Source organism: Macrobrachium nipponense, chromosome 13 (assembly GCF_015104395.2).
Source record: "Macrobrachium nipponense isolate FS-2020 chromosome 13, ASM1510439v2, whole genome shotgun sequence".
Lineage (NCBI taxonomy): Eukaryota > Metazoa > Arthropoda > Malacostraca > Decapoda > Palaemonidae > Macrobrachium > Macrobrachium nipponense.
In genome coordinates, this window is record NC_087206.1 from 24570682 (window position 1) to 24597449 (window position 26768).

Consider the following 26768-nt stretch of genomic DNA (forward strand, 5'->3'; position numbering starts at 1 on the left):
CATGTTTTTATTGTTTATTAATGGATATACTATATCTATGTATTAGATATAGATATAAGTTTAATTAATTGTCATATTATAGTACGTTATCTGAAATGTCAACAAATCTTTACGAAAGTTGTAATCGTTGGTGTTGTGAGGGCTAAGTTCAATTTATAACAGTAGTAGGCTTAACTACAAAGTTCACACATATGAAGAAATATAACATAAAGATAGTGATGGCCTTTGGAAATGAAAATATTAAAACATAAGAATGGTGATGACCTATTGAATTGAAATAGTAACATCCTTTAATCAACAATATCAGAAAAACTTCAGTATAACCCTTATTGCACGGGGTAGTAAATCAATATGAAGCACCCTAGGCCAGGGTAACTTTAGGGTTGGCCATTTTAAGGGAAAAAATGCATCAGTTGAAAGAGGTAGATATGCAGATGCACAAGGTGTAAGAAAAAAATTCAAAAAAAATCCTCCCTACCTTCCACAAGAAGTAGAAAATTACTACAACTTGTGGGGTCTTGTTTACAAGACAGTCGTGAATTTTAGAAAGTTATACATGATTTTTCTAATAAATGAATTTATTTTTATTTTGTAGAATTATAATTACAGGTCACATAATATCAAAACAGATAAGAAATAAAATTAGTAACAAATTCTGAGCATATTTGTTGTAAAATATTTTAAATTTACTGAGAACCAAGGGGCAATAACTTTTTTGGATTTATACATTTGTTTTCTAATATTTCTTTGCATTTCTTTTTGCAAAATTACATTTATAACTGACATACTATCATGAAAGATTAGAACTAAAGCCAACAGCAACCCCTTGGTATATTTATGAGGAAATTTACAAAAAGATGTCATATGAGACAGAGAGGCACTGCATACTCCCTTGAAGTCAAGAACCCAACTAAGTCTTTCATAAGCTGTCCAGTGAATTTTATCCAGTCTGAAAGTTGCCACTAGTGAATTTATGGGCACCAGAAGTAATGGCACCTCTTTCCTGCGTGATTCCCCCAAATGGATGGCATGTAATATTGTTACTCACCATGAGTCACTCCGTCATCCACTCAAAACCTGTTATTGGTGCTCATGAGCATGTCTGTTCAATAGGGTTAAGGGAAATTGCAGGTAATTTTTCTGACACACCAGTAGTGTCTTGAGTTGTTTCAAGTGCTTACAACGGAGTTTGCAGATAGCACCATATATCACTATTATAAGCTGTTGTCCCGAAAAACTTTGAAGTATATTGCAGAATATTTTTGAGTGACTGTACATGGATTGTATATGAAAAGGTTGTTCTTAACTTTTGTAAACTTTCTGGTTAATTTTTTATTTTTGTCAGATGTTGAATACAGCATACATTACCATATCACAAATTTTATCAAATCCTTGTACCTTACACATGATGTGAGCTAGTGCAACATGTTTTGGGAAATAAAGTATTTAAAACAGTGAGTTGAACTTGTTCTTGAACATCCACAGTATGCTTTTGAGTATATTGTTTACACATTAGGTGCACATATGCACTCTATGTACAGTCGACCCCCATATTCACGTTCTTGAGTATCACAGACTCACCTATTTGCGGATTTCGCTTTGAACCATATTTACACATTATTCACGGGAAATTCGCCTATTTGAGGTATTTTTCACTGAGAAATATTCACTAATTACTGTACATATTTTCATATCATTTATGACTAAATGCACTTTTTGTGATAAAACTATTAAAATATTCAGGTACAGGCAGTCCCCGGCTTACGACATTCTGAGTTTGCGACACTTTTCAATTATATTCATCAGAAGTTTCTTCCAGGTTTATGACGTATGTTCTAGGGTTACACGGCCGATTCGACGGAATAAATATCACTCAAAAAAGGCAAAATACTGTATATACTTGAGTAATAGTTGACTGCTTTTAGTATTCAACCCCATTTTTACTGCATATACGTATATTAGGATTTTAGCTTATATCCCTTATAATGTTGAGTTTTGATTCTGATAATAAGTTTATGCTATGTTAGCAATCACTACTGTAGCCTAGTCTGAGATTCTGGCATCTAAAACTAAGAAGCTAAAAGCTTAGAATATGGCTATAAAATGTATAAATAATCAGTATGTACTCATTTTAAATAATTATTAATTAACTATAATAAACAAAATAAAAAAAAAGCTGACCTGCTTTGTTTACAATCATTTTGTCAACACTACCGAGTGCCGATAGATTGCCAAGCAACCATTTTTAACTAGCGCACAGTATAATAGGCTTACATTTTTATTATCTCTCTTCAACTGCTGAAACTCTTCAACTGCTGAAACTACCAAACAGTAGTATATGTAATGACTATTCATTTTTATTTTTTAATCTATCTATACCTAATGGAGATGTGTACTGACAGCTATAATGAAACATTTAATATTATAACAGAGACTTCTATAAAATACTTGCTAACTTCAATAAGAGCAGTCACTGATCTGTGAAAGGAAATGCTTCTTTGTTGACTTTGTTGTCAGGAAATCCAAAGAATATCGTAGACTTAGCCTAGTCATTAAAGTTTGCACTTTTCCAACATAGAAAAAACACAACAATAAGAAGTCTCAAATAAGTAAAACTACATTTGTATTTATTGTTTGTTGTCAGAATATCCAAAGCCTAGGCTTAGCTTAGTGCCAAACTCTTGCACATTTCCAAACTAGCCTATGCCACATGTAATGTTTTATCGCAAAATTTATGCCATAAAATTGGTCTTTAAATATCAAGCCTTACAAGATTATATACAGTAAACAATATTTGAATTTTTTTTATGAAAAACCCAATAAAAATGCAGTTTACATAGTTTTCAGTATACAGTGCCGCCTGCCACCCCCCGCGCCCCTCCGTATTCACAGTGGATGTGTCCCTGACCCCCAACCCCCAGTGAATGAGTTAGAACCCTGGCGAATGTTTGGAACCCCTATAAAAATGCTAAAAGCACCCTATTTTGTTAGTTAAAACTTAAGAAAAACCCACTTAAAAAAAATGTTCATGACTTGGTTTTTTTTAGTAAGTTTTTATCACAAAAAAGTGCATTTTATGATGAAATTTATCAAAAAACCAGGAATATGCGGATATTTCTCATAGAAAAATACTGCGAATGTCTGAATTTTCCGCGAATAATGTGGGGAAACGTTCCTGAGAGAAATCCGCGAATGTTTGAGTCAGCGAATCCGGGAGAAGCGAATACGGGCGGGTCAGTGTACACCCAAAGCATTGAGAGTAAGTTTTCTTAGGATTTTTTTGACAATCTTCGAAAATTTTTAAGTGCTTCTCGTTATTCTTCCAGCTTACTGACGCTTCTCAAGAACAGAATCCTCATCATAAATAGGGGACTGCCTGTAATAAGTATTTTCAGAGGGTTTTGTTGTGTTTGAACTAACAAGATATGCAGTTCTAAGCACCTGTATAGGGGTTTTAAGTGTTTGACAATTTTACCTATTTGCGAGGGGTCTGGTTTGCATCCCCTATGAACACGGGGGAGGGTGTCCACTGTAGTATTTGAAGCAAACATTATATCCGGCTTTTTATAATTCAGTAGCTTTATGTGCTGTTTTTGTTTCAGTTCTTCTTTCTCTGTAGGCAAGTAAAAGTAACTTTATAACAATGTAGTACGGTTAGCAACCCAGTAGAAATGTGAATTGGTTGATATGGTATAAGATGACAGGACAAGGTTGATTAGGCCATACTGCTAGTTTTCAATTTATTTGCAATATAATTGTAGTAGTAGACTTTTTTGTTTATTTGTAGTTATTCTATTAGCATTTAATAATTGTTATTTTACATCTTGAATATTGATTCATGAGATAATAGTCTCTCTTTTTTTCTTTATTTATTTTTTTATTTTTAGAGAGAATTTATTATTCTATTCCCACTTACGGGTATTTTATATGTTGTAAACTATCCGGATAAATGTACTTTACTCTATCTTGAAGGGGGAAGATCTAGGAAGACTGGACACAAGCGGCATACTGGTCCTGCTGTGAAAAAGACTGAACCTGCTGTGGGTTTGGAAACGCCTGCAGGTTTATCTGCACATAATCTGCACCCTAACCATAGGAATGTTCGTCTGTATATCAGAGGTAAAATTAAATTCCTGATTTTATATTAATCCCCTTATGCATATTTTAGGTGGCTCAGTGTCTTAGATAAATTACTTTGTAAAGTATTGAAATCTATGAGCATGCATTGATTTGTACAGTATTAGCTGGTGCTAAATGTTATAAAATTCCTTCCATTTAAAAGAAAATATCTCTCATAGTATGGTGGTTCATGTCCAAGAAATCATGTGAAGGTTGTCTTAATAGTCAAACTCAAGTAATGTTCTGAAATGTTGTGTAATATCGCGCACTAAGTTTACATTAGTCATATCAGTAAATCTCAGATAGAATGCTATCTAAATATCTTACTTTATATGTAATGTTGCATACTTGTTGTATTGCAGATTATTATGCCTCAAATTAATTTTTTCAATGTTTATTCATGTAAGTTGTGTTCAGAAGTTCTTCCCCCTCATTTTAGGGCCACCTTGATGTGGTGAGGGGGCTCTCAAACCTCAGGAATTTCTTCCCAGGTTTGAACCCAAGAGTCCCATATGACATTATATATTTTTGGGTTAATATCTGTGGATTTTTCCACTTTTGTCAAAATTTTCAATATCTAATGAATAAGGAAAACTTTTGGACTTGGTTTTCCAGGCGGAACTATTCTTTGGAGCTGGACCACGTATCCCAGGGGGGCCTGGTTCTAGGAATAGAACTCTTGGCATTCTGTCCAGTTTGCCCATGATGTGGTTAGGATGGGGATAATTGTATTTTTGTAATACTCTTAGTCCTACCAAGTGGGTATTGCTTACACTTGGGCTATACTAATCATGTTATGCCATCCCCTTTTGGGGTAGGGTAGGGATGCTGTCATTTGGGAGTCATTTCTCACTTGCGCCATTGGCGGAAGATTTAACTTCACGAAAAGCCAGTGATATTTTTTAAAAATGTATTATTATTATTTTTTCTTTCTCTTAATTTTTATGAAAAATACAACTAAAGTTTTTATTACCCCTGGGCCCCTTGATGGACAAAATTCAGCACAGTGGATGACCACTGGAAGTTTATCCCTGAGTCTCCCTCTGAATCTCCCTCAGTTAGTTCAAGATAATAATGCAGCAAAGGAACATCCAGTTCCAAGTAAATTATATGATCCTAAACACCTGGCAGGGCCCATAAAAAATTCTACAAAAAAGTAAAAACCAATAAGAAGATTCAAACATAATAACAATAGAACCATACTTTACAGAGAAAGGAAACAAATCAGATACACAGATAACCCACATCAGGCAAGGTCCTAAAAGAAATAGAAATTATCGTCTTAATCCAAAACTGGTGCATTTTGATAATCTTTTTGGACCAGATAACTGGTCGAGATTTCTAGTACTTAAAGCTGAAAATAAAATATCAACAGCAATAATAAAAAACAAATTATTGAACATTTGTCCAACACAAGAAATGCTATGTCAGTATATTGAAGAAAATGAGTGGTTACTTCAGGTAACCTCGAAAAACAGTTCACCACCTTCTTAGATATAAAAGAAATAAATGGCACAAAAATAACAATAATAAGTCATGAAACATTAAATTATATACGGGGCACAGTTATTTTATCCAACATTGAAAGACCCCTCAAAACACTTGATACTCAACTCCCTAAAGTTAAGATACAATAATATACATGATTTAAAAGTCTACTCAATTCCAAGTAGGAAAGATAAAAATAAACAAATTAATATTGCAAAAATAAAATTTACAGGCCAAGATCTCCCACTCGAAATCAAAATTCTTGCACAAAATAGAGAAGTGCATCCATTTATACCTAAACCACTTCAGTGCACTCAATGTTCAAAGATGGGCACACATACAAAAAATGGCATAATAAAGCAGTATGCGCAGTGTGTGCTGTGCATCAGACACCCATACTACTAATTGGAAATGTAAATCCCCAAAATGTATCAACTGTGGACAATCTCATCACGCAAAATCTAAGGAATGCTCCTTTTATCAATACAACACAGAGCTCCAGTTGTTGATGAATAGAACAGGAATGTCAGTCAAAGAAGCTGGACTCGAGCTAAAAGTAAGAGGAGTCAGTAATCCATCTAAAAACCACTCTTTCGCAAATTTAACTAAAATATAAAATATCGATCACATTAATAACAAACAACAAGATAATATAGGGGCACAGACTGATTCTCATATCAATGATGCTGAATCCCAAACCAAGCATGTTCATAGTATATCCACCAGTACCACTACTAACACTGAAGATTCGGATATCCATGGAAAGGAACTTCCAATGGAAGAGGAGTCAAATGATAATAATAATTGAACTGACAAAAAGAAAAGAATACTGGAATGAACTCCACCTAAGGGAAAGAAAGTGAATATGAAGGAATGAACTCCACCTAAGGGAAAGAAAGTGAATATTGAAAATTACAATCAATCCAAAGAAACTCCAGCTACACCAGGAGAACATTTTAAAAAAGATATTGTACTAACCTCATCTCAAGTGAAAATACACAATTACCCTCAATCCCAATCAAACAGCCAACATCTGGACAGTAAAAATCAATTAATCACTCTTTACAATTCCAAATAAATAATAGTAATGAACATCATACCATTAAACCAAACCAAAATATAACTATCACTCCCCAACCTTCCAAAAGACCCAAATATTCCACTAACAACAACAAAACAAATAACCCCTCAAACCAACAGTTCTTATCACTACAGAAAAGGACCAATAGAATTACAAAACCAAAAAGATCGAAAGCTAAGCTAGATCAAATACTTTTGAACCAATAACTAACATCACCAAACATGCTTCATCTTGTGGTGTGGTTGTAATGAGTGCTTCGTAGGTACACATAACCTACTAACCACCAAGACAGAGGACACAATACAAAATTGTATAGACAATTTTTATGAATAGGACTTACCTGGCAGTTATATATATATAGCTATAGTCTCTATTGGTCCGGCAGAATTTTCAAAACTCGCGGCAACCGCCGAGTGGTAGGTGTTCGGTTAGGTGGTTAACAACCCTTACAGGGTGGTACTTGGAATCATTCCCATTTTCTATTTGTCAGATCATCTCTGCCGGTTGGACTGACAACATCGTTGCTAGTCCGCCGTCGGGTTTTTCGCTCGCTTCCCTGTGTTGCTGTTTTTCTGCTGATAATTGGTGAAAACGGGGTATCTATGGATGGCAAATCGCTAGTTGTGACTTGTTTTCTTATATTCTGTGGATTGGCAATCGCTTTTGTGACTTGTTTTTTTTATTATTCTTTTGATTGTTCTTTGATTTACGATGTCTCAGAAACATTTTGGAGTGTGTGTGAATGAGGAGTGTAAGGTGAGATTGCCGAACCCCACCTGAAGGACATCTACCACCCACTTCTCCTCCCCATAACTCTGCCACTTGGCCCAATAGCTCGCCAGGCAACCCCCCCACCCATGGCGCAGGAGAGGGAGATGCGCCTAACCTACTGATGGCCCTCTTTACCTCTGCCCCTTGGGGCCCTTCTTGGCTTAAAGGAACGAGAGCGAAAGGGGCGTTGATCCTCTGACTTAGGTTGAGTCGAATGGGAAGGCCCTGCCGAACTCGAATTCCTCAACGGCCTACCAGGCGACGATCTCCTCGACTGCTGCTGGAGAGGGGGAGGAGGAGGAGCCGGATGTCTCTGAGGATGAGACTCTGACTTAGACACAGCACTGGTGCACCAGTTTGTCTTTGGTGTCAGCCCGGCGCTGGTCTATCGCATTCTCGAGCTCTGTCTGAGGAAATAAATATTGGGACTCCAACAGATCTCTGTTCCTCTACGCCAGCAAGGACTCCATGTCAACTGATCTCTCCATCCTAGACAAAGCTGCATCTCTTCTAATCACAAGGTTAGCCCATAAATTAGCACTGAGGTGAGCCATATATGAAAACGCCTTGCCTTCGGACTGCAACAGACTGGCAAGCGAGGACGCACTCACCAACCCTTCCGGGGACCTGTCAGAAGCTATCTTGGCAATGACCACATACCAGAAGTCCAGCCAAGAAACCGTCTGCAACATGGAGGCTGCCATAGATTCCAATGCTGAGGCATCTTGCGGAGACAAGGACGGAGCCACTGACCTCACCTGCTCCAAAGTCAACCGCGGCTTCAGGCGAATGACGTCTGGGTTGACTTTGGAGCAGGTGAGGTCAGTGGCTCCGTCCTTGTCTCCGCAAGATGCCTCAGCATTGGAATCTATGGCAGCCTCCATGTTGCAGACGGTTTCTTGGCTGGACTTCTGGTATGTGGTCATTGCCAAGATAGCTTCCCACAAGGCCCCTGGAAGGGTTGGTGAGTGCGTCCTCGCTTGCCAGTCTGTTGCAGTCCGAAGGCAAGGCGTTTTCATATATGGCTCACCTCAGTGCTAATTTATGGGCTAACCTTGTGATTAGAAGAGACGCAGCTTTGTCTAGGATGGAGAGATCAGTTGACATGGAGTCCTTGCTGGCGTAGAGGAACAGAGATCTGTTGGAGTCCCAATATTTATTTCCTCAGACAGAGCTCGAGAATGCGATAGACCAGCGCCGGGCTGACACCAAAGACAGACTGGTGCACCCATGGTTTTGCTGTGACTTGTGCTAAATCTGGAAGTCTCGTCCTCAGAGACATCCGGCTCCTCCTCCTCCCCCTCTCCAGTAGCAGTCAAGGAGATCGTCGCCTGGTAGGCCGTTGAGGAATTCGAGTTCGGCAGGGCCTTCCCATTCGACTCAACCTAAGTCAGAGGATCAACGCCCCTTTCGCTCTCGTTTCTTTAAGCCAAGAAGGGCCCCAAGGGGCAGAGGTAAAGAGGGCCATCAGTAGGTTAGGCGCATCTCCCTCTCCTGCGCCATGGGTGGGGGGGTTGCCTGGCGAGCCATTGGGCCAAGTGGCAGAGTTATGGGGAGGAGAAGTGGGTGGTAGATGTCCTTCAGGTGGGGTACATACTGCCATTCGACTTCTCTCCTCCTCTGTCGGACAAGCCGCAGCTCAGGAAGGCATAACCTCCAGATTCTCTGAAGTTCTTGGCTCTTCGGGAGGAAGTGCAGAAGGTGCTGGACAAGGATGCGATAGAGGAAGTGGTGTGTCCGTCTCCGGGGTTTAACAGTCACATCTTCTTGGTGCCCAAGGCGTCGGGAGGATGGAGGCCTGTGATCGACTTATCCGCCTTGAATCACTTCATCAGGAAGACACGGTTCAAGATGGAGACCCCGCGTTCGGTGTTGGTAGCAGTGAGGGAAGGCGTCTTCATGCTGTCGATAGACTGAAGGGACGCATACTTCCAAATCCCTGTTCATACAACGTCCAGGAAGTTCCTTTGCTTCTCTCTTGGGGACAAGGTCTTCGAGTTCAAAGTCTTGTGCTTTGGGCTGACAACAGCCCCTCAAGCGTTCACAAGGGTCTTTTCTCTCGTGTCAAGTTGGGCCCATGCTCAGGGGATCTGTTTGCTGAGGTACCCTGACGATTGGTTGGTCTAGGCAGTTTCCAGGAAGAGCTGCTGCAGGACAGGGATTGTCTACTTCGGTTCTGTCTGGAACAGGGCATTGTAGTCAACCAAGAAAAGTCGAACCTCGTACCCAGTCAAAGGATTCTCTACCTGGGCATGGTCATTGATACGACACTGCCAAAAGTTTTCCTGTCGGATCAGAGATTGGAGAATTTGCGAGTGGTGGCATGTGACTTCCTGTCATAACCACATCAGTTAACCCTTAAACTCCTATTAGACGTATTATACATCGACTAAAATTGTCTATCGGGTGCTTAATTGACACACGATACGTCGACTGCAAAAAGTTTTTTTAGATATTCGCGGAAAAATAGTTATAAGCCTAGTTTGCAAAAAATTTGAAATCACGCACCTTGAGGGATACTGGGAGTTCATGGATCAAGCTGTTGTTTTGTTTACAAGCGTTACCCAGGCGCGCATGTGCAAATTTCTTTCTTCTCACACTAAAAAGAATTAGCGACTCATCTCAGAAATTCTTTTGTCACTTTGTCGTAATTTTTGTACCATTACATAAAGTTTTATATATGAAAATGTGCGCAATTTCATGTAGAATACAACTAAAAATAACCCATGGTTGTAGCTTTTATCAGTTTTGAAATATTTTTATATAAATCACGATAAGTGCCAAAATTTCAACCTTCAGTTAACTTTGACTCGACCGAAATGGTCGAAAAACGCAATTGTTAGCTAAAACTCTTACATTCTAGTAATATTTGATCATTTACCTTCATTTTGCAACAAATTAGAAAACTCTAGCACAATATTTTGATTTATGGTGAATTTATGAAAAACACTTTTTCCTTACGTCCGCGCGCGGTAACTGCCGAAAATCTCAGAAATTCTTTCGTCAGGTTGTCGTAATGTTTGCACTGTTTTATATTAGCCGTTACGTAAAGGTCTATATATGAAAATGTGTGCAATTTCATGTAGAATACAACAAAACATAACTCATGGTTGTAGCTTTTATCAGTTTTGAAATATTCATATAAATCACGATAAGTGCCAAAATTTCAACCTTCAGTCAACTTTGACTCGACCGAAATGGACAAAAAACGCAATTGTAAGCTAAAACTCTTACATTCTAGTAATATTCAATCATTTACCTTAATTTTTCAACAAATTGGAAGTCTCTAGCACAATTTTTCGATTTATGATGAATTTTTTTACAAACTTTTTCCTTAAGTCCGCATGTGGTAACTCTGCCAAAACTCTCGGAAATTCTTTCGTTAGTTTGTCGTAATGTTTGCACCATTTTTATTAGCCATTATATAAAGTTTTATATATGAAAATGTGTGCACTTTCATGAAGAATATAACAAAAGAACAACGCATGGTTGTAGCTTTTATCAGTTTTGAAATATTTTTATATAAATCACGATAACGATAAGTGCCAAATTTCAACCTCCGGTCAACTTTGACTCGACGAAATGGTCGAAAAACACAGTTGTAAGCTAAAACTCTTACATTCTAGTAATATTCAATCATTTAACTTCATTTTGCAACAAATTGGAAGTCTCTAGCACAATATTTTGATTTATGGTGAATTTATGAAAAACACTTTTTCCTTACGTCCGCACGGTAACTCTGCCGAAAATCTTGGAAATTCTTTCGTCAGTTTGTTGTAATTTTTGCGCCATTTTATGTATGAAAATGTGCGCAATTTCAAGTAGAATACAACAAAAAATAACATGGTTGTAGCTTTTATTAGTTTTGAAATATTTTCATATAAATCTTGATAAATAGCAAAAATTCGACCTTTGGCCAACTTTAACTCTACCAAAATGGTCAAAAACTGCAATTGTAAGCTAAAACACTTACAGTCTAGTAATATTCAATCAATTAGCTTCATTTTGCAACAAACGGGAAGCCTCTAGCACAATATTTCGATTTATGGTGAATTTAAAAAAAAAAAACTTTTTTCACGCCTGCTCGTTACGAATTCATGCATCATTTTATGATAATATTTTCTCTGTGTTGCTTTGATCATTTTACAGTTTGTTATATACCAAAATCATTGCAATTTAGTGTACAATACAACTAAAAAAAATTAACCGTTTTGCTCACAGCACGATTTGTATACAATTATATATGAAATTTTTATGGCTGTTATATATTCCAATATTTATATATGATAATGATATTTTTTTCTTTTCTGATGGTTGCATACTAAACTTCAGGCAATGACAAAAAAAGAAGCCAAAAATGAACTCATAATTTTGAAAACCAGCATACGAGAGACAATTTGGTAAATAGCAGCTTGGCGTTTAAGGGTTAATTCATCAGTGGCAGGTTCTTCTGGGAGTTTTGTCTTCCCTGGAGAAGCTGGTCCCTCATGGGTGTCTTCATCTTCAGTCTCTACAATGGAGACTGGGAGAATTCTGGTCTCTGGTGGGGGACTCACCCCTCTTAATGGTTCCTCTGTCTCTGGAAGTGAGAGAAGACCTGCATTGGTTGTTGGACGACCAGAATCTTTTCGAAGGGTGCCCCTCTTGAGTTCTCTTCCACCGGACTTCCTTCTGTTCTCAGACGCCTCCCACGCAGGTTGGGGCCTCATTTAAGTGGCCTCATCGCTTCAGGCGTTTGGAGTTTAGAGGACAAGCAACAACATATCAACTTCTTGGAGTTGAAGGCAGCCTTACTACGTCTGAAGGAGTTTCAGGAGAAGGTAGAAGGTCATTCTGTCATTCTCATGTCGGACAACACCATGGTGGTAGCCTTGACTGTTGAGGTTCACCAGTGGGCGGTCAGCAGTTTGGTAGAGCTTTCAGCCAGGTATATCCCAGGGAAACGGAATGTGGTCGCAGACAAACTTGGTCATCAGGACCAGATCCTAGGCACAGAGTGGTCCCCTCATCAAGTGGTAGCAGACAAGCTTTTCCAGGTTTGGGGGAGACCCATGTTGGACCTTTTTTGTGGCTTGCTTCAACAGAAAGCTGGAGATATTCTTTTCGGTGGTCCCAGATCCTTTAGCAATGGCAGAGGATGCATTCCAACATCCCTTGGACAACCTGGAGGTGTATGCCTTCCCTCCATTTTGTTTGATCCATCAAGTTCTGAACAGGCTAATGAGTTCACAGGGTCTCAGGATGACTTTGGTATCCCCTCTGTGGCCTCGGGCGGAATGGTTCCCATATCTGCTGTCGTTGTTGTCAGAGGTTCCGAGGGAGATTCCCCCTTGGCGACATCTCATGTGTCAGCCCCTTGCGGAAAGGTTATATCAGTCAGTAGAATCCCTGTCTCTTCACAGTTAGAGGCTATCAAGTATCTCCTCCAAGTGAGAGGCTTTTCTCAGAGAACAGCAGGGCATATGTCCAGCAGTCTCAGAAAGTCGACCTCCACAGTTTACCCAGGCAAATGGGCGACCCACTGTGATTGGTGTCGTAAACATATATTTATAATTCCAAGGTTAATATCAAAAACATATTTGACTTTGCATACTTACATTACTAACAACTATTTTCATACAAACAAAGGATATATGGCAAAAATCTTGCTGCCTTGAAGTTGTTAACAATACGTGGTGCATCCCTGGTGAGCGCTCCAAATATAGCAAACCACCCATCAAAAAGTGCCTTTATAAAATTTTCTGGTTTCTTTTCTTTTATCCAAAAAGCCTGACAATACCTCGTTGCCATATCTACCATTACCAAGAACTTTCTCTTTTCTATCTCCCACATCCATTGCTACAACGTCATTAGATGCTTTACTTCAAGAAAATCCTACTATTGGTTTAGCTGGGTTTCGTTTGTATCTTTTACATGCCACACAACTTGATTGCAATCAAGTCTCTTAGTAAATTTTCATTTTCTCCTTTTCTTTCTCTCTCAAACCATCACTCTACTGTGCATTTTCTGTTGTCTTGCATATTTTATCTCCACTTCCGTGACCAAACTGTAGAATTAACTTCATCATTACACCTTTAATTTCCCTCAGACTCTTTCCCTTCCAACCCTTCCGTAATAATTCTTTTTCTACCTTCCTCCTCAAAATTGGTATTCTTAACCCTCTTACGCCGAAGCCCTAAAAATCAAAACCTCTCCCGTATGCCGGGGTCGGTTTGGAGTGAGCGCGGAAGCGGAAAAAATAATTTTTTCAAAAACTCACAGCGCGCTTAGTTTTGAAGATTAAGAGTTCATTTTTGGCTCATAGTTTTGTCATTGCCTGAAGTTTAGTATGCAACCATCAGAAAAGAAAAATAATATCATTATCATATGTAAATAATGCGATATATGGTAGCGAAAAAAAACAATTTATACATAATTGTATTCAAATCACGCTGTGCAAAAAAACGGTCAAAGCTAACGAGTTACTTTTTTTTCGTTGTATTGTACACTAAATTGCAATCATTTTGATATATAATACATTGTAAAACAATAAAAGCAACACCGGAAAAATATTACCACAAAATGATGTACGAATTCGTAACGCGTGGACGTAAAAAAATGTTTTTTTCAAAAATTCACCGTAAATCTAAATACTGTTCTAGAGACTTCCAATTTGTTTCAAAATGAAGACAAATGATTATTACGACACTGTAAGAGTTTTAGATTAAAATTGCATTTTCGACCATTTCGGACGAGTTAAAGTTGACCGAATATCGAAATTTTTTATTTATATTTTTTTATATATGTACATATTTCGGAGATGGAAAAAGCTACAACCTTCAATTACTTTTTATTGTATTCTTCATGAATTTGCGCACATTTTGATATATGAGGCTCTATAAAACGGCTAAAATGAAAAGGAGCAAATATTAGGATAATGCGGTGTACGCATTTCGGAGACTTGCGGCCGCGAATCGGCGCGCGGAGGGAAGGTAAATATATTTTTCAAAAATTCACCATAAATCACAATATGGTTTTAGAGACTTCAAATTTATTTCAAAATGAAGATAAATGACTGAATATTACTAGGCCGTAAGAGTTTTAGCTTACATTTGCGTTTTTTAACTTTCGGTAGAGTCAAATTTGACTGAATGTGGTTTTTTTTCTATTTATTGTTATTTATATGCAAATATTTCGAAAGAGGAGAAAAGCTACAACCTTCAATCATTTTTAGTTGTATTCTACATGAAATTGCGCACATTTTCACATATAAAAATTTATGTAACAGCTAATTGTAAATGGTGCAAACATTTTGACAATCACACAAAAAAATCCTGATTTTTTCGGAAGAGTTACCGCGCGGACGTAAGGAAAATGTTTTTTTTTTTTTTTCATAAATTCACCATAAATCGAAATATTGTGCTAGAGACTTCCAAGTCGTTGCAAAATGAAGGTAAATGATTGAATATTACTAGAATATAAGAGTTTTAGCTTACTATTGCGTTTTTCGACCATTTCGGTAGAGTCAAAATTGACCGAAAGTTGACATTTTTGCACTTAACGTTATTTATATGAAAATATTTCAAAACTGATGAAAGCTACAACCATGGGTTGTTTTTAGTTGTATTGTGCATGAAATTGCGCACATTTCCACATATAAAACTTTATGTAACGGCAAATTTAAAATGGTGCAAACATTGGGACAATCGCACAAAAAAATTTATCGGAAGAGTTACCGCGTGAACATACGGAAAAAGTTTTTTCATAAATTCACCATAAATCGAAATATTGTGCTAGAGACGTCCAATTTGTTGCAAAATGAAGGCAAATGATTGAATATTACTATAATATAAGAGTTTTAGCTTACAATTGCGTTTCTCGACCATTTCGCTAGAGTCAAAGTTGACCAAAGGTTGAAATTTTTGCACTTATTGTTATTTATATGAAAATATTCCAAAACTGATAAAAGCTACAATCATGAGTATTTTATTGTTTTATTTTACATGAAATTGCGCACATTTTCATATATAATACTTCATGTAAAGGATAATTTAAAATGGTGCAAAAATTATGTCAAAGTGACGAAATAATTTCAGAGATGTGTCACTGATACTTTTTAGTGCGATAAGAAATAAATTCGCGCTTGCGTGCCTGCGTAGCGATTGTAAACAAAACAACGCCTTGATCCGTGAACTCCCAGCATCCCCCAAGGTGCATGATTCAAAAGTTTTCGGCTGGTAGGCCTATAAGTATTTTTCCGCGATTTTTTAAAACTTTTTTTGAGTTGACGTATGATACGTCCATTCGGCATACAGGAGACATTTTGACTCGACGTTTAATACGTCCATTCGGCGTAAGAGGGTTAAGTGACCCTGTGTGTCTTCTCTTAACTTTACCTTCATTTCCCGTGATACTGCTACTATAACACAATTTTCTTTCAAATTTATGGTCATGCCCATTTTACTCATGATTTTCTTACCTATTAACCATGGTACATCACTCTGCAAAATTTCTGTCTTCAAATAAATTTTTTTTTTTTTTTAATATCACTGGTAAGCGCCTCAGTGGCGTGATGATTGGTATGGTCTTGGCCTTCCCCCTCAGTGGGCATGAGTTCGATTCTCGGGCATTCCATTGAGGGGTTAGAGATGTGCATTTCTGGTGATATAAGTTCACTCTCGACGTGGTTTGGAAGTCACGTAAAGCTGTTGGTCCCGTTGCTGAATAACCACTGGTTCCATGCAACGTAAAAACACCAAACAAACAAACAAACAATGTCACTGGTATCTCCATTACTCCTTTTGACTCATATGATGACTCACCAAAATTAAATACTTATTAGACTATGTCCTAGTATCCTTCATTCTCCTCAACTCTTCCTGGCTCAAACCCATGACAAAATGTGCTAGTCACAATTCCCCACAAACTGTCTATTTACATCCTGTGTCTAAAATTGCACCAACTTCCTAAGACTCTTCCTCTATTTTACTAACTTCTCTTATATAAACCTTTTCTTCTTGCCCAGTTTCTGTTTTATGCTTATTTTCTTGTTGTTTTGCTGCTGTTTTCTTCCCATTTTGAAAATTCTGAGGACAGTCCCTTTCCCAGTACCATTAAAATTTGCATATCGCACACAATGTTACTTTCCCATCTTTATTTATAGGATTTCTTCCACCCCTACCTCAGTTCCATTTTCCTTGATATCTCTGGTTTTCCCCAATCCCAGAATTCATGTTGCCTTCTGACCCCCGCCATTCCCCTTCCTCTTTATTCCCTAATCCCTGAAATATTCTTTTCATTATCTGTGACACTGTTTTATACTCAAACTTTCCTTGACCACAACCTGCTAATACCATTTGTTTTTTTATTTTTTGTGAGATCTTGTTCTAGTACATGAAAACCTTTAGCTTCTTCAAGTATGCTTCTTCCCATTGCTCTGTTACACTCCTGATTCTGCCTTTTCATACCTAATTGAAAAATCTCTCATCTTTTCACTAGATTCTTGGGGTGTTATATTATTATAGGACGTCTCCTCTGTTGAAGGTGCATGTTTCAGGGTTAGCTCAAGGCCATCTCCCTGGTCTACAGTGCAGTTACTTTGACAATGCACAAGTTGACAGTAGGAGATTTAGAATGTATCTGTGCTGAGTCATAGGACATCCCTTTTGGGTATCCTGTTATCTCTTCTGTCTGCTTGGAAAGACCCATGTTAGACTTCTTCTGTGCAAGAGAAACTAGAGGTCTTCTATTCATGGTCCCAGAATTGTTCATTGGAAGAGACGACTCCTTTCTGCCGCCCCAGCTCCACTCATCAACAGTCAAGATGCACCAGTGGACGGTCAACAACTCTGTGGAGCTCATGGCCATATACATTCCAGGTAGGAGGAGTGTGGTGGCTGACAAGCTAAGTCGTTGGAGTAAAGTCTAGGGTACAGAGTGGTCTTTGCATCAGGAGATAGCAGACAGGCCCTTTCACCTTTGGGGAAGACCCATGTTAGACCTCTTTGCCACTCGCTTCAACAGGAAGCTGGAGGTCTACTTCCTCTGGCAGAGGACACTCTTCAGCATCCTTGGGATAACCTTGATGTGTAAGCCTTCCCTTCATTCTGCCTGATCCATCAGGTCCTGAACAGAGTAATGAGTTCCAGAAATCTCAGGATGACCTTTTTTGGCCATATGCAGACTGGTTCCCCGACCATCTTTACCTTCTGTCAGCAGTTCCAAGTGTAATGTTAGTTTGGGAAAATTAAGATAGATATAGAAAAAGAGAGAGAGAAATCCACTGATAGACAGATGGATAGACAGAGAGAACAAAAAATGTGTGACAATAGAAGAGATCAACCAATGAAGAACACCAGAAGGTGGCAACAGAAAAAGTCCGCCTACTACTGAAGGAGTGACTTCTTTGAAGAGAGGTCGACAGAAGAAGCAGACAAGCAGGAAAAGCAGAGAAGGAACAGAGGATCCAGAGGGTCATGTTGTAGGCCTTACCAAGCCATGGGTAAGAAAGACTTCAACATCAACACTTCACCTCAACACCTCAAGATAATCTAAATTTGTATGTTTTCTTATACTTGTGTATATATCGCTAGTGTGAATGAAATAAGAAAAACTTAGTTGTCTTTTTAAGCATCCTGAGACTACAAGTATCCAGAGAATCTTCAAATCTACAATCTACAATAATAATATATAAGACTACAATATACTAGTGGCCTACAAATAAATAAAGAAGAAGCAATAATAAAATTCCTTTATAAAGGTGGTAGCTGAAAGAATGAGCAATAAAAAACAGCCTCATGTGGACAGGTTCCACCAGTCTTTAGGATCTCTATTGCTTCACAGCTGGAAACTGTCAAGTATCTCCTGAGAGCGAGAGGCTTTTCTTGTGAAGCAGCTGGCCAGATGTCCAGCTATCTCAGGAGGTCTTCGTCAGCGGTTTACAAGGGCAAGTGGGCCGTCTACTGTGGTTGGAGTCATCAACAGGGTTTCTCTCCACTTGGAACTTCGGTCAGTGGAGAGCGAATTTTCTAATCTCTCAGAAACAAGAATGGTCTTTCTGTCTTACCTGTCAGGGCCTACAGGGCCATTTTGTCATTGATCCTGTGCCTGAAGGGCATAGACTTCTCTTCATCATGGGAAATCTTGGTGTCGTTCAAGAGTTTTGAACAATCATGTTCACCAAGAAAACACAAACCTCCAATGTTGGATCTTACTGTTGGCCTGAGTAGTCTCACTCGAGCTCCATTCAAAGCACTACGTTGTATGTTGGTCATCAGTCAGGAATCTGACTCTAAAGACAGTTGGCCTTGGCTTCCATGAAGAGTGTAGGAGAGCTTCATGGCCTGAGTTATAATGTTAAACACAGCAGGGGATGGAGGTTGGTGGCATCGAATTTGTCCCAGAATTCGTAGCTAAGACTCAAAATCCCTCGGTTCATGATAGCAGATTTGCCTTGTTTTCAAGTCCCTCCCAGAATGAGTTTGTGGACAGCAATCCACAGGAGTTTTTGCCTTGTCCTATCAGAGCTCTGCGCTGCTGTCTAAAAAGGACTTGTCACCTAAGGCCTAGGTGTCGTTAACTTTTTTGTTAGCACCATGCTGGTCCAGAATAGAAGTTTCCAAGAACTCCTTTTCATTCTGGCTGTGGGAGGTGATTAAGCAGGCATACTCCTCACTTGTGCAGGCTAGAGCAGATGACATCAGGGGAATGAGTTCCTCTCTGACATTGAAGAACAACTTTTCTGTTCATAGTATTTTGAATGTTGGTTCCTGGTTTGAGCAGACCATGATCACTTCCTTTTCCTGAAGGACATTGCCCACAGGTCCTTGGACACTTTTTCCTTGGGTCCGATGGTGGGTGCCAAATGGGAGGGAGGAGTGGTACCAAATGCCAGTGGCCTATATGGTTTGTTGCTTGGATAGACCTTGGAGGAATAATGGTTAAGAGACGCCTTGCTGCGGGATAAGTGAAGCCGCTCAGGTCACTGGCCGCCATATCAGGACTGGCAACTGAATCCCTGGGTCATCTGTAGGTACGTGACCTTGCGATGACTAAGGTGTCACACTTTTTATTTTTGATTCGCTATATTATTTCAATTTGTTCTTTTAGTTTTCTTGTATGCATACTCTTCTGCTTATGGTATACATAATTTCTTACTCCATTTTATCCTCAGACAGTTAACACATTTACTGAAACAATAATGTCTTGATGAAAAAATAAGTGAATTTGAGGGAGGTGAAGCTACTATTGAATTCATTATGGTATTCAGCACCTTATTTGACATATTAAATTCTTGAAATCTAAATGCCAAAGGATTTAAAAGCCCAATTCAGAAGAATAATGCAAGTGATATTTCAGATTTTCTAATAAAAGCAGAAACATATATCAGATGTTTGAGACTTCAGGATGGTAAAGACATCTTAAAATCAAATTGAAAAACTGGTTTCATTGGCTTTCTCTATTACATACGAAGTCTTCAGATTCTGTATGAAACTTGTATTGTACAGTGTGAGGTCTGCATTGATGCATTAACATTAACAGACACTAATTTTATTCATACCCACACCAAATTAAAAACCAAAGCAAAATTGGTGTATCCATCAAATCGTGTTATTGATATATGCAATACATGTGAAAAAAATATGAGGGAAATGTTGTCCTGCAACAAAACACTGGGTAGACTTAACTTCCATAAATTAGTTAGTTCTATTGGCAGCTTACAGCGGCAAAACAATATTTTCAGAGTTCGGTTATCACATGTATGATACCCAACTACTGGACAATCCACTTGGACTCATTTATTAAAGCAATAACTGAAAAATATTTCCGTGTGAGGTATAATTATGCTGGTAAGCAGATTACTGCTAAACTTCAATCGCAGGTAGGAGGAAAGAGTCGCCAGATATATACTAAGCTAATTCATTTTAGCGGTCAATAAATCTTAAGAGTAGGCGATAACTAACAGTAAGGACTAAGGAATTAGCAGACATAAAGAGAATAGCTTTAAAATTGGGCTACTAATAGGCTACATGTATATAAGGTAATGAAAATGTTTGTATCGCATATCTGAGTAATAAAGTAAGGTATCATGTATGATGAAATAATTATCTGTGTTCTTTAAAAGAATGATAAAATGTCTTATCACTTTTTGCCTCCATTTATGCCATGGAAAAATGCATTATGAAAATGAAAGATGGGAAAAATAACAAATGTTTCTATAAATCCCTATGGTTTGGTCTCTCTTTTGCCATTCCTGGGCATGGCTGCTACGCGGTAAACTGGTTTCATTTTACTGAACGGTCTTACCCATGCAGGGGGTCTCCTAACCATTATTCTTCCAAGGAACAGACAGAGTTCTCTTTACCTTCCACAAATGCAATGAATCTGGACAATGTCTCATTGAGTTTAATCCCAGCAGGCTGAGTTTTTAGATACTCGCTTATCTATTCTCTCTGGGCTCAGATCCCCATCTTTAGAACTCGATCTAGAAAGGGTGGTCAGGTGGGCTGAACCCTCAGCCAGTTCAGGGCACTTGTAGGGTGAGGTTGGGAATACCAATGTATTAGTAGAAAAAATTGCATAAAAAATCTTATTTTTTACCTAAAAGAGTGCACACTGTGCCCAAAACAAACTGCTCAACATGGCCCACCTATGTTATACTCATAAATCATTAACTCAGAGAATATTTTGTACTTTTAAAAATTTTTTCAAATTTTCTGGACCTCGGTCGGTGCTCCGAAAATGCGAGGAAACACCGACCAGTGGGTGGGATAACCCGCCAAAAACCAAATTTCATGTTTTTAGCATAATGACACTGATGATCAGGCTTCCAAGAAAGCAGTAGGCTAGATCAGAAAGACTTGATGACCTTAGACATATGAATAGGTAAAGTTGAACCCACCCAATAAAAATATCCTGTTTTTAGCATGATGACACCGATATTTCATCATAATTCACTAAATATCACCTTCAACTTTACACACACAAAAATAATACTGTGCCACCTTTTGATATGTATTTTAAAAATATTCTATTTCAAAATATTAAAAACTTCAAAAATATTTCAAAGTAGTATTCATAAATTCAAGCGTCTGTGTTGGCAGTCGAGGTCTCCCTGGTTGTACGTATATGGTTGGTAGTCCCCCACACCATGTTTTTTTTTTTTAAACAATGCTGTGGCAGCCACTTTGAAAGGACACACTTCATTTCACTTGATAACATGTCAATAAGGCTAAATATTATATTGAAACTTGACTAGAAACAATAACACCATATTTTCAGAAGTGAGAGACTGTGAGACGCATGAAAAATTACAACAGACATCCAAAAAATCTATTTTCTTACCCGATAAACACAGACTATGTGATGGTGTAAACCAGTTGCTTTCATGTTGTTCACTGAGATGGTTGCTGTGTTGGTGGTGAGTTTCGGCACAAAATTTGAAATAGTTTTCATACCAGAGTATTCAGTCAGTATTCCCCCTTGGTCGGTATTCACCCACCTCACCCTACCTCCCTCCAAGTATAAGCTTGTCCTATTGTTAAGACCAAAGGTTTGTACTACATATGAACAAATGGCAAATTTTTAATCAATTTGTGGTTTTCATAGAGAGCAAACCTGAGGTCTTAAAGTTAACTGCCCACTTCTAGTTGCTCCTCTCATATCTTGGGTTGGAAGAAAGGCTGATGCATCACAAGGTTCCAAGCCCAGTCGGTGACCAGTTTCCACGTCATATATGCATGGTTGCTAGAAACCACAGATTCCTTGCTTTACAATCCTTGATTGTTTTTAACCAGTTTCCAGCTGGCACTAGAAGATTATCCTATTTTCAAGCCTGTAGGTTTGTTAGCTATAAAAAATGCAAATTGTTTTAAAAATGTGTTGTTTTTACTTTATTCTTCATTGGCAGATTCTCTACCTATTGTAAAATAGTTTTTCATTTTACTGTTATTCTCCATTAGTGTCTTTTGTTGATAAACTTAATCTAGTTTGGATAGGATTACCTTTAAACCGTCGTTATCCTCATGTTCATCTCTATCTATTCCATCTGTTACTTCTAGGGCTTTTCCTTTTAAACTCATTCTTATATCTATCCCCGGATATTTCATATCTCTGTCCCCAGATATTTCACTTCTCCACACATCACAAGCCAATCTTTGACTTGTCCTCTCCATCCTTTATATTCAGCTGTATCCTGCTACTTTCGGACAATCCCTTCTCCATCTTATCTCCCATTGTTCACTATCTGATCCGTCCATCTTTAGGCAATGACGCTCTGCTACCAGTTGAATTTTTTCTAGCCTAATCTTTCCTATATGTAACAATTTTGCAATCTACCCATCTGTTTATGTTCCTTTGTTCCCAGTATAATCCAGCTTAAGACTTTGAGCAATACCACAACAAGACCTACAACCCATAAATTCTTATATGACAGAGAGCTCTTTCCTAACAAACCAAACACCACATCTGTGTCTCCTGTTCTGCCTGCTCTGTTTGTTTACATTTCTCATCGTGCACCACCACCATCTTGTCTTCTATGATGTCGCACACAGCTTCAGTACATTAAGACATTTTCTAAAATCAAACATATGTTTCCTGTACATTGAACAATGTCTACATTTCACCAATATAGAAAAAAAATTAGAATAACACTGACTAAACAGATATACAATGTTTCCCCCGTATTCGCGGGTGATGCATACGAGACCCCAGCGAATAGCTGGAACCCCTATAAAAACGCTGAAAACTGCCTATTTTATAAGTTAAAACTCAAGAAAAGCTCACTAAAATTGTTTATACATGTTTTTGTAATAGTTTTATCACAAAAAGAGCATTTTATGATGAGATTGATAAGAAAATATTTGTTGATATTTCTCTTAGAAAAATACTGCGATTATGCGAATTTCCCGGGAATAATGGGTAGATATGATCCACAGAGAAATCTGTGAATGTGTGAGTCCGCAAATGCTGAGCACATGAATACGGGGGTCTTCTGTACAATGAACCCCCTGTCTTCACTGACTCCGGATTTGCAGACTGACATATTTGCAGATTTCTCTCTTGAACATATACCCCCATTATTCCCAAAAAATTTGCCTATTTGTGGTATTTTTTTTTTATGGAAAATATCGACAGAGTCCTTTTTTTATCACTTTCATCATTAAATGCACTTATTGTGATAAAACTATTAACAAAACCAGGTATAAACATTTTTGTGGTTTTTTCTTGAGTTTTAACTAACAAAATAGGCAGTTTTAAGCATTTATAGGGGTTTCAACTATTTACGGGGGTCTGGTACCCATCCCCCACAAATAGGGGGAAAACACTGCATAATAAAAAATATGTAGCCGTGACGCTGTCTAAGGCGTCGTTATCCAATCTAAGGCACCACAAGGTGGATTGCAGCGCCCATAGACTTGGATTTCTTCATCAGCAATTTTTGGTTACTGTCAAGCCCCCAGGAATGGAACCCCTGCCAATAACCAAGGGCTGAGTGTATTCTGTTTTGTCAAATGTTCTTTATTGATGTCTTAATGTGTTTTGAAAATACATGTATCTTTGTGTATAGGCAGTTTATATGTAATTTCTCTCATTTTTGATGGGGTTTGGAGTTAATTCTTTCCATGTTTAGTGGAGGCCACTACACATTCAGGTCCACTTTCTATCAGTGCACATTATGTGCTTTAGTATTCTCCCGTACAGTATTAGATTTGAAGCACTTACTGAACGCAAGGGGGTTTCATAGCCACCCAATAATTGGTTCCTTTTAAAGATAGGAATTTGCGCAGTTTCAACAAGTACAGCATTGAAAATTACATTTTAACTATATAAGATTTAAATTGCCAGAGGTCTGCTTAGGGTTGGCTCATTTTATAAGAAAGACATTACCTTTCATCAGTCTAATACAGGGGTTCTCAACCTTTTTCCTCTTAAGTACCCCCCGAGTTATAAGACCATCTACCCGAACCCCCAGTAAGCTGACACCAAAAATAATGGTAATATATTGACAAACTTAATACACAGTGGCACTGGAAAGAATATTATCAAATGATTTCATATTATAATGACTTTATTAAGCAGAAGCATGAATATTACAAGCATTTTACAAGGATACTACACATCAGGAGTGGAACAGTATTTACTTCATTGCCAAGCAATATATAATGAACTTTAGTGTGAAGGTTGTGCCTGTTTGTTGCAAAGAATTTTTTTGATTCGAGGAGTGGTATTAGGCACACACGTAGGTCATGCTCCACATTAAGCTGTGATCAATGTTTTGTTTTCGTGTTCAACAGCGTTGAAAAACCTTGCTCACACAGGTAAGTACTAGGAAATATCAGAAAAGAGTTCAGTACAACATCAAACACAACAGGGTAAGTCTCACTCATTCTAGACCAGAACTTGGTCAAGGTAAGCTTTTCAAATGCATCTTTTGCAACAGTCATTCACCAACTCTAAGAATTCTTCTTCCATGTTTGTTATCTGGGAGAAGGTGCACATTCACAATGAATGGGTTTCTAATTAATTTTGATTCCAGTTCACTCAGCTCGGGGGAAGTAAAAATGCAATTCTGTCTGCAGAGAAGCAAGACGTGCTTGCACAAGCTGCACCACATCTAAATTTCCAGTGTTTTTGCTTTTATCAAGTGCCTCACCCGGTGCTCAAACATGCTCAGATTTCCATCTTTAACCATCCCTTCCCAAAGCTCCAGCTTCATAGTCTCTCTCTCTCTCTCTCTCTCTCTCTCTCTCTCTCTCTCTCTCGCTCTCTCTCTCTCTCTCTCTCTCTCGTCTCTCTCTCTTCTCTCTCTCTCTCTCTCTCTACTCTCTCTCTCTCTCTCTCTCTCTCTCTCTCTCTCTCTCTCTCTCTCTCTCTCTCTCTCTCTCTCTCTCTCTCTCTCTCTCTCTCTCTCTGCATATTTTAAGATAATTTTTTGTCAGCGATCCAAGTACCCCTGTAAACCTTCCTGTGAACCCCAGGTTGAGAACCCCTCGTTTAATGTCTGATTTTCACGTTACAAATTTTGTTTTCATGCTCTAGTGGACTGATGGTTGTCAAGAAGATCACTCTCATTTGATAGATTGCAACTTAGTAGCCAGTAAACTGTAGATATCTTCATTGTTCCATTTATCTATGATCTGTCATTTGATTTTCCTGTAGTTTTGGCATTGGATCTCCATGGCTCCGCTGAAACAACTAATCAGTGAATTTTTGTTTCTCAGGTAAAACAAGGTACACATATTGTAAATGGTCAGAAGAAGAAGAGAGTGCTGTATTCCGAAATCTGGGTCACCATTTTAAAATTGGAACTTTACCTGGGAAGAGGGAATGTCTCAAAGTGATGAATGAAAATAAAGTTCTCCAGAAAAGAAAATGGGAGGATGTCAAAAATTTTGTGAGGAATAAGCTGGTTCGACTGGCCAGAACAAATTCTGCACTTCAGAATTCTGTCCGTGAATTTTGTAGCACTGCCCCAGTATCTGATTCAAGTCATGAGTTTTGTGGAACTGCCCCAGTTTCTGATTCCAGTCATGAGTATTGTAATAATCTTCAATTATCTGATTCGAGTCGTGAGTTTTGCAACACAGTTCCAGTATCTAATTCCAGTCATGAGTTTTGTAACACACTTCCAGTATCTGACTCCAGTCGAGAGTTTTGCAACTCTGTTCCAGTATCTGAATCTAACAGTGAGTATTGTAACTCTGTTTCGGTATCTGAGTCTAACAATGAGTATTGTAATAATATTCCAGTATCTGATTCCAATAGTTAGTTATTTTGTGTTTGAAACCATAGTATGTAAACAAGTTATGTATATCACCTGCTGATGCTTTTGATACAGTTGGTGGTGAGGGTGGGTCTTCATAGACTACGTACTCTAAGATTTGTAAATTTTGTTGAATCATGAGGCTTGGGAAAATTGTTGAAAGATTGCAATTATAGTTCCTTGGAATGGTATGTAAGCCAATAAAATAGTTTATATGTTATGTTTGTTACATTTGGTTTTAGTTAATGTACTCCAGATTTGGAGGAACAGTAGTAAATAATAATGTTAATGAAATAGAAAAGTTTTATTAATTGTAGTAAATGATGCTAGTAATGTAGAGTATATGTAGAGAAAACTAGAATGGTAATTTAGATTGTCAGGTACTAGACTTCCCAGTGTCTATGGTAAATATGTATTCTAAGTATAAGATAACTATTAGCCATCATGCACCTATTCTAGATAACTGGACTTTCTTCAGCCTAGTAGAAGGCCATGTTAATATTAAGCAATTTTTTAACAGTGATTCCAACTCTGTACTTTTCCTGAGACTGGTCAGTAAAAAGAAGT

General features: G+C 38.1%; 1 protein-coding gene across 1 annotated transcript; it reads left to right on the plus strand.

Moving 5' to 3' along the window:
• Positions 1-3972: 3972 nt before the first annotated feature.
• On the plus strand, positions 3973-26207 carry LOC135225688 (uncharacterized; the record flags this gene model as incomplete). Its single annotated transcript, XM_064265036.1, is given in 2 exon segments — positions 3973-4119; positions 25660-26207. Coding segments are annotated over 2 exon segments (695 nt in total), but the record flags the coding sequence as incomplete, so codon positions are not given.
• Positions 26208-26768: the final 561 nt, after the last annotated feature.